General features: G+C 31.5%; 1 protein-coding gene across 1 annotated transcript; it reads left to right on the top strand.

Moving 5' to 3' along the window:
* The first annotated feature begins 8062 nt into the window (after positions 1–8062).
* On the top strand, positions 8063–10981 carry LOC114193176 (uncharacterized). The gene is made up of 3 exons (XM_028082890.2): positions 8063–9167; positions 9303–9346; positions 10515–10981. Exons 1-3 carry the CDS (start codon positions 9032–9034, stop codon positions 10770–10772), a joined length of 438 nt encoding a protein of 145 aa, XP_027938691.1. The 5' UTR covers positions 8063–9031; the 3' UTR covers positions 10773–10981.
* Positions 10982–14318: the final 3337 nt, after the last annotated feature.

The raw sequence follows: 14318 nt of genomic DNA, 5'->3' as shown, positions 1-14318 counted from the left end.
CCTTTTCTTTTTCTCCACGTATCTTCTTCTTCTTCTCCTTCTACCAACACCATATCCAACAAAACTTGTTTCATTCATCTTAACCATGCCTTATTCAATAAACAATATAGAACCTGCAGTATGTATGTATTGTGTTTTGTCTACGTATTCATCAACTCTATATTCAGATCTAAAAACCGACCAACTTCTCCATTCCTTTCTTCCTGTTCTTTTCGATCATTCTCTTCATTTCTTATTATTATAACCATGCACACATTTTCAAATGATTTCCATTTTTTTTTCTGTTACTATAATATTTTTTTCAAATAAGAGACTCTCTTTTTTCAAATAGATAATATTTTTTCAAATGACATAAGCAATATATAGGAACGTTATCACCATGAATTTAATAAAAGAAACACTTAAAAAAATAATGAGAACAAAATTGGATTATCAAAAATAATGGCATAGCGTTGAAAAAATATCATAATTAATAGAGGGGAAAAACTATTCAACTTTAAAAAAAAATCTTGTAAAACTTTTAGTGTGTTAAAGGAAATGATTAGTCAGACCTAATAAATTTTATAATAAAAAATGTATTTTCCAATATCAAATTCAGGAAAATAGATTGATTGTTTTTTTCAGTATATTCTGCTTTTTATCTTCTGTTTTTTCGAAGTTTCTAATTTTGAAAAAAAAATACAAAATTTTACTTGAGATATTGTGCTTTTTCTTTTTTAAATAACATAAGTAGATACTTCTAACGGCAGGTTTTAAACTTACTTATTACAGACATGTTTTTGATGGGTTAACATTTAATTTGTTATTAGATTGCTAAAGTAAGAAGATTGATTTCATTTACATGAAGGGACAAGGTAGTCATTCTCAACCAAAAGTTTTGAGGATCACTAATCAAAATTCTATCTTCTTAATGTGTATGGTTATAAGTGTTGGTCAAAACAACTGCAATTGGTCGAAATCAACATCAACTAGAACAACTACTTATCGTTATCTTGATCCACGATGGTTGTTTCTAATAATAGCATACGTGTTTATGCAATTGTCGTTATCATCATGCACGAATGCGGTATATAGCTATTGGGCCAACTATGTAGACCACAATTATTTGAATAATGTTTACACAACAGAAAGAACCTAAATCATAATTAGGTTAATGAGAAAGTTCGTGTGAGAGAAAAACCATGTTTATGATCTTGCGTTTAATAGACTTTTACCTTATTATATATATATATATATATATATATATATATATATATATATATATATATATATATATATATATATATATATATATATATATATATATATATATATATATATTCAACTTGCAAGTTACTTATTTCTGTAAGCACACTTTTACCTACAAGCTTTATAACATCGTATCTATAAGATATTACATTGTGTTCTTGTTGGTGTTTAGGTAGGGGTGACAATATAGACTTGGTTTGGCGGGCTGACCCGTAAAAAAAATGCGGACGGGTTGAGATATTGAACTCGTTGACTCGCAAAAGTTTGACCTTCAAAATTTGCATAAAAAAATTTACACTTATCTATATTGGTCACTTTCTTTTTGGTCTTTTGTATGAACTTTCTAAATACTTGTATGAGTGAAAAAAACAAATGTTATGTATTTTTGAATATGGTAAAATTTGAAGGATACACCGTGCATGTCAAAGTACGAATATCAATATGATGAAAATGTTAAATTATCAATTTATCATATTTATCATTCAACTTCTCAAAGTCTTTGCTTAATTTTGTGAATTTGTTAAGGTTTTCCAATTTATTGAACATTAAAAGATTTATCATAAGGGCTTTTTAAAACAACAACGGACAACCCGTGGGCCCGCTGGTCAAAACTTATGCGGAGAAGGTCAAACTTTTCAGTCGCATTTTATGAGCCAAGTGCATGGTGGGCCTAAATGGGCTAGGTCGCATTGTCACCCCTATGTTTAGGAGGATATTCATCAAAGTCTAACATAAAATAATATAAAAAAATGTTATAATAATGAATATTTAACTCGAGAAATGTTACCACAAATTAGTAAATTTCTTGAGTGTATAAGATTTGGGTAATTGTGTCTTATAAGCGGGTTTACAATTTTGTTAAGAAAAATTGTGTTTAATAATAATAATTTTATTCGTTGATATAGGTGTTGAGGCGTTGCATCATGTTAAATTTATATTGTGTTTTTATTTTTGCTCTTATTTGTAGGTATATCCACTATAAAAAAGTTATTTTCCTATTTTATGATTCTCGGCATTGACATCATAGTTGAAGTTGTAATCAATTCTTATTCAGGAAGCTAGAGGAATAACTTGACATCTCAACCAAAACAAACTTTACATGTGCTTGAGGTTAATCTTGATGATTTTCTTTTTATGCAATTTGTTGATGAATGTGTGTTTGGATCTGACTTGATTGAGGTGATACTGATGATAGATTCTTCTTTGAGTATCAATGAATTGTCAGCAACAATGACGTACAAGTTGGATATATATATTTACCAAAGTCTCACTCAAGTAATATGAAAATGGAAATAAAATAAAAGTACTACAACTATAAAAAAAAATTAATTTTAAAGTTTATAAGAAATTTGGATAATTGTGTGTTATTTGGTGGTTTTCAATTTTTTCTAAAAAAATTGTATGAGAAATTTTATAATTTTTACCAAAGAAATGTATAAGATTTACAATTTTCATCCAAAAAGTTATTTGAGAAGATTTGAAGTTTTTATTAGAAAAATTGTATTAATGAAAGCTTTGAAGTGATAAACTACGTTATATCTATTTGCATATATGCTTATTTTAGAAAATGTTAATTTCCTATATTGTATAATTCCTGGCCATTATTTAAAAAGTAAAAATATACATTATAATGAAAAATAATAACATGTTTGGATCTGTATTGTGTGAGATAATACTAAAGTCCACTTTTCGCATTCAAGATAAAAGTTACATTTTGGTTGGGGGTTTCGTATCTTATTATGTTGTTGCTCTATCCTATCTTCTAATAAAATTCACCATGCTAACAAAAAATATATGTTTTAGACAAATTACTTTCAATGTTATAATTTCTTAGTTCTTAAAGTAAGTTTTGAGTTTTTGGACATTGAATCAAAACATGGTAAACTAGTTAATATATCTAAGTCTTAGGGTGTGTTCCTTTGAAGATATGGATTTGGGGAGAGTGTGAGGATGGATTTGTATGAATTTGAGTTGATGATTTTTTGTGTTTTGAAAGGATTTGAGGGTGAAAGTGAGTGGATTTTGGGATGAAATTTATGAGAGTTTGTAAGTGATTTGATTAATATGAGAGATAAAAAAATAAGTTTAATAGAGTAAAAATATAAAATTAGTATTTTACCTTGTAGTTAAAATTAATATATTATTATTATTTAATATTATTAATATTATTTAATATCCTTATAATTATTTATTATAATAATTATTCAGTGTATCTCACTATCTTCTTTACATCCATTTCATCTCAGAAAAAGAAAAAAAAAATGAAATATGTGAGTCCTATGAGTGCATGTGAGGAAGGATATAATGGTAAAAACATTCATCATCCATTAAAATTTGCACACCTTGAAGAAGGTAATAAATTCAACTTATCCTTTAAATCTACTCTTTGTCTTTCTTACAAATCAGCATATAAAAACATAAATTAAACCTCAAATTTGTCTCACCAAACTCCTGTCTACAGGAATATCTTCTCATATGAACACATTGTTAATGATTTTATAAATATTTTTAATAATTTAGCATAATATATGTATAATTTTGGTCCAAACTATATTTTAGAATTCAAAATGAATATATACTATTTGTTCAAGGTTAAATTTCATCAAACATCGTCTTTTGATTATCACTTTGACCATTTGTATTTAATTTTCATATCTATTGTACCTATCATCATTCAGGTTGCAAAATAATAAATACTAAAATATCCCTACCATAAATATATTTTCACATAAATATTATTAAAGTACATGGCAGTAAATATGATTATGTAGTAATATACTTCAAATTCCTTAAAATATGGTGATTGATAAACACTTATAGAAATCATGAATTATAAAAACAAAAATTATGCCTATAAAAATAAAAATTATGCCAATTAACATACATTATTGTTCTTGTAGGGCTAAAGATACACTAATACTCACTTCGTTCTTCTTGTCACATTAATGGTTGTTTTCTTTCTGTTTCACAATCACCTTCCTTGTTCTTTGGTCCATTTGAGGGGCTACTTGTTGAAGACACTTTGACGTTTAAGTCAGTGTTCGGTTAAGACAAAATTCAATAAATGCAGTCGATTCAAATCATTAAATGTCTTACCTACATACCATTTTTATAGGTCTTTGAATGAACATTTCTATCCTAATGTTGACCTAATAATGATCCAACTACCTTTTAATAATCTTGTTTAGCATAATAATCTCATAATTAATTAGCACATTTTTCATCACAATTAGTCGACCATGAGATTTGGGGCCAACTGATATATCTCTTATATACACTGATCGATATAGCTCTCTTATTTTCTATTTCACCTGACATTATAATTTTGATTAACCTTTGCTTGTAAATACAACACATTCTCATAATGAGTACTCATTCAATACTTCTTACACTACTATACTTATATTTTTTTACTGACTTGAATGTTGGATGATTTTGTGCAAGTGAATCTTCCTTGAATTCTTACTTAAAGATCCAATGGTCAACCTTTTCTACTTTACCTTTAGCATTCTTTTCAAATAAAACATTTATTGATGATATTTTTTAATTTATAATTATTGTTTTACATTTAATCACTAATGTCAATATTTCATTTTAAAATAAACAAGCAACATCATCACACACAAAAAAGTCTTAAAAAAAATAATAAATTTGTAAGTTATAGCATTTTCTATATAAATTTCTTAAGAAATCAATGTCAAAAATATGACATACATACTACGTGACTTTTCTTTAATAGAGAATGTAAAAAGTACATATTATATTGGTAACTTACATAAAATATGTAGAAAGTTCAATATCACTTTCACGTTTGTGTCTCATTTCACACATATCATTCCTCTTCTTTATCTCATCTTTCAGTTTTTCTCCTTCTTTCTCACCACTTCTCCGATATGAGACATTACCTATATTGAGACATCATCTTTAATCAAAAGTACATTTCTTAATTTTCAACTACTTTCATCCCTAAAATTTTTGTTTCAAATTTATTTAATCCATAATCTCTTTTTTTATTTAAACCTACTTGAATATCATACGTGCATTTTGATTCAAAGATATATATTTACTCTACATGTAATCTATATGTATCGTCACTTATAGATTTGTATGTTTGTTTCTAACGTTTATAGATTTTGAGATCTAAATTGTTTTCGTGTGTTTTCTTATAAATCTATAAAGTATAAGTTTGCTTTCATTCTCACAAATTTAAATATTTGAAATTTCTCAATATGGTTATTCGTCTAGTAGAAATTTTCAAGAGCACAATATTTAGAAGAAATATCATACTTTGACTAGAATAGATACAAAATGTGTCTATATGAATTCTAGTTGCAATTCATATAAAATGTACTCTTAACTTTTATAGTTATTAATAATATTCCCATTTAATAAAAACTCTTTTTAACCTATCTGTAGTTAATACCTTTTGTCCTTTAAGTCTCTGATATAAAATTGATATAAATATCCTATAAAAATGTTAGGTCGTGTTATTCAATCTTAATACATAAATTACCTCGCTAACAAGCACACTTTTAATATGACCATACTTTTTATAAATATTCTTACACGAGACATTCCTCGCTTTCCCTTTGTACTGAACTTGACCCCAGAACATTCTAATATGAATTATTTAATCAAAGACTATTGTATATTTTACTCTTCACGTGTTCTCTCTTGTAGAGTTAAGTGGAAGAAAACTTAACTTCTATTTAGATAGTATGTGATTAAGGGTTGACTTTCTAAAAATAAATCTCAGCTCACAACTAACTATTTCCGCTCTTTGAAATAATTTTAGAAATTATTAATCTTTTATTGTTTTTAAGCTTAACTAAATCAAATAGTTAATATACTTTTCATTCTCGGAAAAAATTATGTTAGAATTTGAAGTTCACGATTATTCACGTATTATAAAGTGTTTTATCCAAAAATTGAAATCCTCTTTTTTCTTTTATAGTAGAAAATTCTAATATTGTGATAAAATCAAATTTAATTAAAAGTGAATTTTACATTTATGAATCTCTTCGTCAATATTGAGTATAAATAAACATTCATTTTTCTTACCAGGACAACTTCTCTCAAAGAACACCGACGAAATTTGGACAAAAAATTCAAAGTGCCAATTAGATATTTTATACATAAATTAATTTTTTTAATAAAATAAAAAATCCTCATTTCGTCAACTAAAAACATATACACATAATAGTAAAATTCAAAAAATATAACTATCATTCACTCTCATATCATAGATAAACCACAAAAAAACTATCATTAAATGTCAAACATTACTTGATATAAAATAAACTGAAATAGTTGTAGTAATATCCAAAATTAATTATAAATAATATATAAATATAAATATAAATATAATTTTAAATTTCATATAATATCTATATAATATTAAAATATATAAAAAAATAAAATGAAAAAAGTTTGGAGGAGACGTGGCTTATATGTCCTAATCAAGGACCGTTCCTCTCAATGAAAATTTAAAATTAAAAGTTTTCGATGATGATGGTGCTTTTATATTTTTATGTAACCAATAAAATAATCCTCTATTAAGTAAATTAATCTTTGAAATATTTTTTAATTTACATCCTTTTAATCTTTTTCTTTACAATAAGGAGGTGTTCTTTTTCTCCCACAGGTAGATTATTTTCACAACTTCATGTCATCAAATCAATATTCAGACCTGTATTAAGAAATCCAAGTACAAAAATCATAATTTACTTTCCATAATCCCATTTAACCTTTCATAGATATAAACCAGAATTTAATTAATCAATGCATGAAAACACTTATCATAATGTCATAAAACACATATTTCTTATGCATATGCAGCAGTTAATTAAGCAAAGTGTAGCAGTTTAAGGGTTTAGGGTTTGTATGTAACTTAAGATTTTACCCAACTTGAACCACTGCAGGTTTTGAAACAGTTTGAAGGACCACTGTGAGGCATCTACAAATTCTCATTCGTACATACACTAGTCACACTATTAATTTTCAAATTTCAAGTTTGTGTCTTCCATCTACCATATTTCTCCAAATTGCCATAAATTTAGCAGTGGAATTAGAATAATCCAAACTGTGTGAAAGGTTAAGAAAGACTGAGTCACGAAATTATGGGAGTAAAAAAAAGTGGAAGAATGCCAAATGAAGAAGGATAAGATTGATAGAGTGGGAAATCCAATCGAAAATGGACATCCCATGAAATCCGGTTGAAACTTGTAAAAAGAAAGTTTGAAAACTAGAGTCCAATTATTGGTACTACGCAAGAGAAAATTGAAGACCCCATTGCACCAATGGAAGTTTGGTTTGCATTAATGGGAGTGAGCAAGGCCAAAGAACAGAATATACATAGATGTATCTATCTAGCTATTCCCTGTCAAAGAATACACCATTTTCTTACACAATATTTGTCTACACCCTTTTGCTTTTGGAATCTGAGCAAATTGATGGACTTTTTGAACAGTCCCTTTGACCAAACCCTCATCACATCCCTTTCTCTTTTACTATCTGTCATGTATCAATGGCTTCAGTGTTCCTCAGCTCACACTTCCTAACAACAACACATCATGCTCACACGTGCATCACCAGAGGCTAGTCTTGTAAATACATGCCTTGTTCCTCCGTGTGAGAACTGGCCCACACTCTAAGGTACCTAGCTGCTAGAGCATATTAATACAACCAGATATGCAGGACATTTTCAACATCTTGTACTTTTTCCCATTCCCAAAAAGTCCCACTGGAACCGTGGTGAACCAAAATATTGTATTTATCTCAATTATTAAGTACATAATGAATCTTTAATGCAAGTACCAAGATATTCCAAAACCTTTGCATATCTCAACGGGGGTTGAAAATTCAAGCTCCACCTTTTTATTCGACTCTTTTGAATTATATTTGTAGATAGAGAAGCATGCAAATCCATTTGTGGTTAGAGATAATCTGTGTCGTTTAAGAAAGAGATTGGTGGTTATCATGTGTCTTGACATTACATGTGAAAAGGAGAAGCATTAATGAACTAATGAAATGACGGTAGAAAAGAGAGGATGGAAGGAGCAGTTAAAAAGCGAAGCTGGTTAAAATTGAAGAGGGTTGCCCATGTTTCTGTTTAGAGGAGAAAAACTATATACAGAAGGAGAAAAGGCAGAGAAAAAACAGAGGGAAGGTGAGAGCAGGAGGCATATATCAGAAGAGTGAAGAGTTGGTGTTGCTTTTGCTTTTCTGGGTTTGGGAATCGTTGAAAGACAGTGGAGAAAGCCTGCAAGAGAATCCGAGACCTAAACATGGTAAAGCTTAGGAAGTGATGATCTGCATAGATTCACCTTTGTTTTTCTTCCTTTCTTTTTAACCTCTCTAATAAGTACTGTGCACACACTCACACACACACACACACACACCTCTCTGCCACAACACACACCTCATCAGATAATCAGATAAGCCGTACCACTACCACACTCCTTCCAAATTTTCCACTCTCTCTACTCCTCCCTGCACCTTTATTGCACACTGCTCTCAGAGACAAAATAAAAGTGGTGTGAGAGAGTTGAAAAGCACAAAAGATTATGACTTTGTCCATTTGAGACAAATGGGCTAAGTGTTAGGTATTTGTTTAGCTCTTATTTGCATGGAACGTGCAAGCCTTGGGTTGCAAACCCTACTATTTGCTCGTAGCTTCATACACTACTCTTGATAGGGTCATAGAGTGAGTGAGAGTGAGTGTGTCATATATCTGCAAGCATCCTAGTGTTGGTGTTGCAGTGAAGGAATTTTGTTCTTGTTCATGGAGAGGAAGAGAAAAACCCCTTCCCTTGTGAACAGAACCCATCTCTCTAGTGTCTCCTTCTTTTTCCTGCTCTCAGTTTCCACACTTATCTTCAGCAGTAGAATTACCACTGCCTCCACCATTCCATGTTTAGGTATGCAATTCTTCCACACTTAATAATTACTCTGACATTTCCTCTATAAATTTTTCACCTTTTCTAATTCTATCTAACCCCGTGCCATCATAAATTTATAACTTCTTCTTCCTATTCGTCCTTTCTCCACTGCAGATACTAAGTGTCCCATGTTCACCAAAGCGAACACAGATTTTCAGGTATAGACTGGTCCTCTACATTCTTTGTCCATACACACACACTTAACTCACCTTCACTTATCGCATAATTAACTAACTAATTAACTTTTCCTAGGTCTAGTTCTAACACTACCACTGTAAAAGTCATTTTTTTTTCGTTATTATTTTTATCTGTAGTTAAAAAGAGTAATGCATTTATTATAAGTGACATTTATTAGCGTGTTTTGAGATGGAAAAAGAAGATCGCAGACAAGAATCTGCAATTAATTTAGTGATAATTGAAAAGGGATGTGATTTTTGGAGAGGAGAAATAAATTGTGGTTGCGGATGTGGGAGAGTGTGATCTGCAACTAACTGGAACAAGGTTTGGATGGTGACAGTCTCCAAAATTACAGAGAGACACTGCTGGAGAAAACTGATAGTGGCTAACATGCGCCAAAACAGTTGCAGGGGTGTCGTGGGACCCACTTCAACGTGAGCCGTCAGATGCATGGACTCCACCGTGATTACGAAACACACGTGGTGGTGGTACCATCTGCCTCCCCACTGCTTCCATCGTCGTTGCGCCGGATAAAATCCCCTGCGCTCGACCGATTCACCCTTCATCCATCACCACCGTTCGATCAAAATCAAACGGCTCGTGGAAAAGGCACGTTTATAATTTAGTAAACTGTGCGCTGTTTCATCAAGGGGTTGATGAAACACGGGAAATGTATTTGCCGCTGTTGCTGGATACTTCTGCTCTGACCCATGTATATATATTATTCTATCATGTTAGGCGCAACACCACCGGCGCACGTTAGAACGAGACAGGGAAATTAGCTGTCGTGTTTGTTTCCTCATAGCCACATACACGAGTCTGGGTAACGTGCGCGCACAGTGTACAATGCTCAGCACTTTCACCGCTAAAACGTAACCACAGTTGTATTATGGCCGAATCATGGTCATATGGTGCATGTCACCCTCCTCTTCTACATATTATCTATCACAATCAAATAATAATACGTGTCTTTTCTTTATAACTCAACTTAAAATTTCAAAATAATAAATTTATAAAAAAACTATTTAACTTTTTATATTTCTATTATATTTTTGACTCTTTATCCATAAGGTTTTGAATATTTTAAAACGAATTTTCATAAAAAAAATACTAATTTGTGTAGTATTGGTTAATTACTTAATTATGCAGGTTGGGAAGGAAAATAATGGGAAAATTGGAGAAAGCTTGGTGTCTGGAGGTAAAAGAGATGTGTTATCAATGGGGTGGCCCAGAAGAAGGCTTCTAGGTGGGCCTGGGTCGTCGCCGCCGCGGTGCACTTCGAAGTGTGGCAAATGTACACCATGCAAACCGGTTCACGTGCCGGTGCCGCCGGGTACGCCGGTGACCGCCGAGTACTACCCGGAGGCATGGAGATGCAAGTGTGGCAACAAGTTGTACATGCCATGAATATATAATATAATATATTAATTTCTGAGTATGATGTATTTTGGTTGGGTCTAATACATAGTTGATTTTATTGACTATAAAAGACTCGCAGTTCTTAGTTTGATGAGTTACGTTAGCTTTAGCTTGTGGTGGATATTGGATATGAAAACAGAGTACAGAACTTGATTTGATGTGAAATATATAATATCTTCACACTGATTACGGATTAATGTTATTAACAATAATGATGTTATTACATTTAGCTTCTTTTTTCTTTTTCTTTGATTTGATGAATTGTTTAATGCATTAATTGAGGAATCTGTGAAGAGTGGTTCATTCAAGAAGAAGAGGCCCATTTGGCAGTGTCAGTTCGTTTTAGGTTGGCAGAATGTGATGTGGTCTGAATCTGAAACAAGTACTCTTGTCTGCTATTTGGAGTTTCTTCTAGTTTTCACCTTCTTGGACTCATTTGTATGATAAGTACATTTTTATTTTTTATTTTATTTTAAGCAGTGGTAGTGATCTTAGACCTTAAATTAGTGAGTACAAATTTAGTGATGTATTTGTATATTTTTAATTATACACAAATCTAAACAAGTTTAAATATATAAAATTAGAAAATGCAAAAATAAATTCCGTTCACTTATTCTAAGTAATAATGCCATTAATGGAGATGTTTGGTTAGGTGTTTGAATTGAACAGGTTGATGAAATATAGTCAGCAAAATTTGAGATAGATTGATGTAAATGTAACAACAAAACACAGCGGTTTCTGAATGGAATATATGAATTGAAAAACTTCACGTGCAACCATTTGTCTGCAGACATGAAGCCTGACACGATATCATTAACACAAATTCTGTTATTACCATGATGTGTGTTTCATAGTTTTCAGATGTAAAAAGTAAAAATTCATTATATATATATATATATATATATATATATATATATATATATATATATATATATATATTAACACATTATAAATATAGTTTTGTCCACATATTAAGACATTGACCATAAATACAACGTAAAATTTAAAAGTAAAAGTTGAAGAAAAAGCCATGCTGGCAACTCCGTGAATTGTTTTTGTTTTCTTGTGCTGTATTTATAAATCAAGAAACAATAGATTTTTATTTTTTTTTACCTTTTTCTGAGATTGACCATAAATTTTTTAGGTGAAGCAATGAAATCTGGAGAGAAGAGAGCAATGAATGATTCTAAAAGTAAATGGAGTGAAAGACGAAGTCACAAGCAAAGGACAAGTCAAGATTTGGAAGGTGGGACATGCTCCTCATTATAAAAATATTTTACGTGAAAGCGAATATATTAAAGTAATTTCATCGACAACTATAATTTTAATATTAAAAATTACGAGTATTCGGTAAATTTCATCGATTCTTCAAATATGATAACTCAGAAAAAGTATTGAGCTTATTGTTCTCAGTTTAAATCTATCGAACCACTAGGAACGGTTTTATAAGTTTTAAATTTATATATTTTGGACTTAAATATTTTACCACTTTATTTTTTTCTTTATTTTAATATACTATTAAGTGCTTTGAGCTTGTTGATGTAAACAAACCGAAGAGATATCCAAAATAATACTTGTGAATGCCATAAGTTTCTCTTAATAATCAAACTTTAAAATCTTCATATAAAATATTTAAAACCTACCATGTCCAATAGTCTCTCGCATCACTTAGAAGTTGAGGTTTAAAGTAATCTAAATACTCATTTCTTCTTTCACAGACTCCAAAACAAATAATATCTCAGATGCAAGGTGATTGACATTAACGATATCACTCGACGGACTTAGATCGGAACCTTGGTGCCTACTGTGTGATCGATAACGAGGTTCTTAGAGGAACCATCAGTCCCTTAAACCTTCCATTGGAGATGAATTGCCTTTGGCCTCAACTCTGGAGTGATGTGAGATTGTTGAGTGTGTGTTTGTGTGTGTGTGTGTGTGTGTGTATGTGTGTGTGTGTGTGTTTGTGTCTATGTCTCTGTCTGTATGTTTGTGTCTGTGTGTGTGTGTGTCTGTGTCTGTGTCTGTGTGTCTGTGTGTCTGTGTGTCTGTGTGTGTCTATGTGTTTGTGTGTGTTTGTGTGTGTGTGTGTAGTTAAGGAAAATAAAAGTGTTTTTCATCAATTACGAAATTATTCTCTTGTAATTAACCTAATTGATTTCCTGCTTTTAGATTCAGAATCATTCTCCTAAAATTAAGCTAATTGATTCAAGTAATTAGGTTAACAAATCTTCTATAATTATGTTGTGCATAATTACATACCTGAAATTATATTGTTATATATAATACCTATCTCCAATGCATAATCAGACATATATTCAAATCAATTTGACTCTTGCATGCTACCACGAGTCTCTCTCTAATCCATACCTTGTCTCGTTGCATTTGACATCGTGCACTCCTTCTCTTTTCTGCACCGTCTCACACTATAAAGCTCTCCCTTGCACTATCGTCATTGTGCCTTCCCTCCACCAACAACATGCTTACACACCCTCCCTTCCTTCCATCTCCAACTTGTGCAATGTTCCTCCTCTTCCAGTAGTCATGACTCATGTCCTACCGTTGACGTCATGTCTTCAACTAACTTCGTCCATGGCTCCTCACTAATCACTCTAGCCCTCCTCAAGTCAACATGAATTTTACTTGGCACTCACTATCTATAATATCGAAAATAACATCCCCTTTGTGCAAGAAATGGAGAAAGACCATTGTGCTATGTGGGTTGAACTTTTTAAAACTCATGCTTGGGCAACCAGATTTCTTCACCATATTATCCCTCAACTTAGGAAGGAACGTTCGACTCCAACCGATGTTGATCACGAATAGTGCACCACTCTTAATTCCACCGTACTTCAGTGTATCTACTTTATCACATCTTTTAATATTATCGCCACTGTCATGAAGAAAGGTTCCACGACTATGACCCCTTAGAATTGTTTAACTTCCATTTTTTAGGATAACAAGAATTTTCGTGCTATTACTTCGAGCAAGATTTCTCTTTCAATCGCATGGTTGACTTTTTGAATATTTCTGCATACTTTCAGCAACTCAAACAAATCTTTGATCAGTTGACAAATGTTGGTTCTCCTACGAGCAATCATCATTTGGTATTACAGTTAGTCTCTAGTTTGTCTAAGCCCTTTCGTGGTGTAGCCACCCTAATTCATTAGAGCAACCTTTTGCCTTCCTTCCTTTAGGCCTGTTCTATGCTGACTCTCGAGGAATGTGGTCTGGCGAAGATGCAAATCACAGTTTCTCATATTGTCATGCACACTTTAGTCCCACAGGACCCTAATCACTCCTCACAACCACACTCCAACTGTAACTTATGGGTCTAGCCGCAATTGCAACCATTTATCTATTGGTAATCGTATGCAGCATCAGTGTACCAAACATATTGAGATGGATATTCACTTTGTTCGGGAAAAGGTAGCACGTGGTCAGGCGTGACTTATTTATGTACCTTCTTGTCACCAGATAGTTGATATCTTTACCAAAGGCTTACGTCAAGTTCTTTTTGATGATTTTTGGACTAAT

Source organism: Vigna unguiculata, chromosome 8 (genome assembly GCF_037176805.1).
Source record: "Vigna unguiculata cultivar grain cowpea cultivar isolate G323 ecotype 2 chromosome 8, ASM3717680v1, whole genome shotgun sequence".
Classification (NCBI taxonomy): Eukaryota; Viridiplantae; Streptophyta; class Magnoliopsida; order Fabales; family Fabaceae; genus Vigna; species Vigna unguiculata.
This window is presented reverse-complemented; position numbering and strand designations above follow the sequence as displayed.

Bases quoted from the DNA above. Each gene is read 5' to 3' on its own strand.
- LOC114193176 (XM_028082890.2), top strand. From the start codon at position 9,032: ATGGAGAGGAAGAGAAAAACCCCTTCCCTTGTGAACAGAACCCATCTC. The intron at 9,168-9,302 runs GTATGCAATTCT...TCTCCACTGCAG, and splicing joins CTCCACCATTCCATGTTTAG to ATACTAAGTGTCCCATGTTC. The intron at 9,347-10,514 runs GTATAGACTGGT...TTAATTATGCAG, and splicing joins AAGCGAACACAGATTTTCAG to GTTGGGAAGGAAAATAATGG.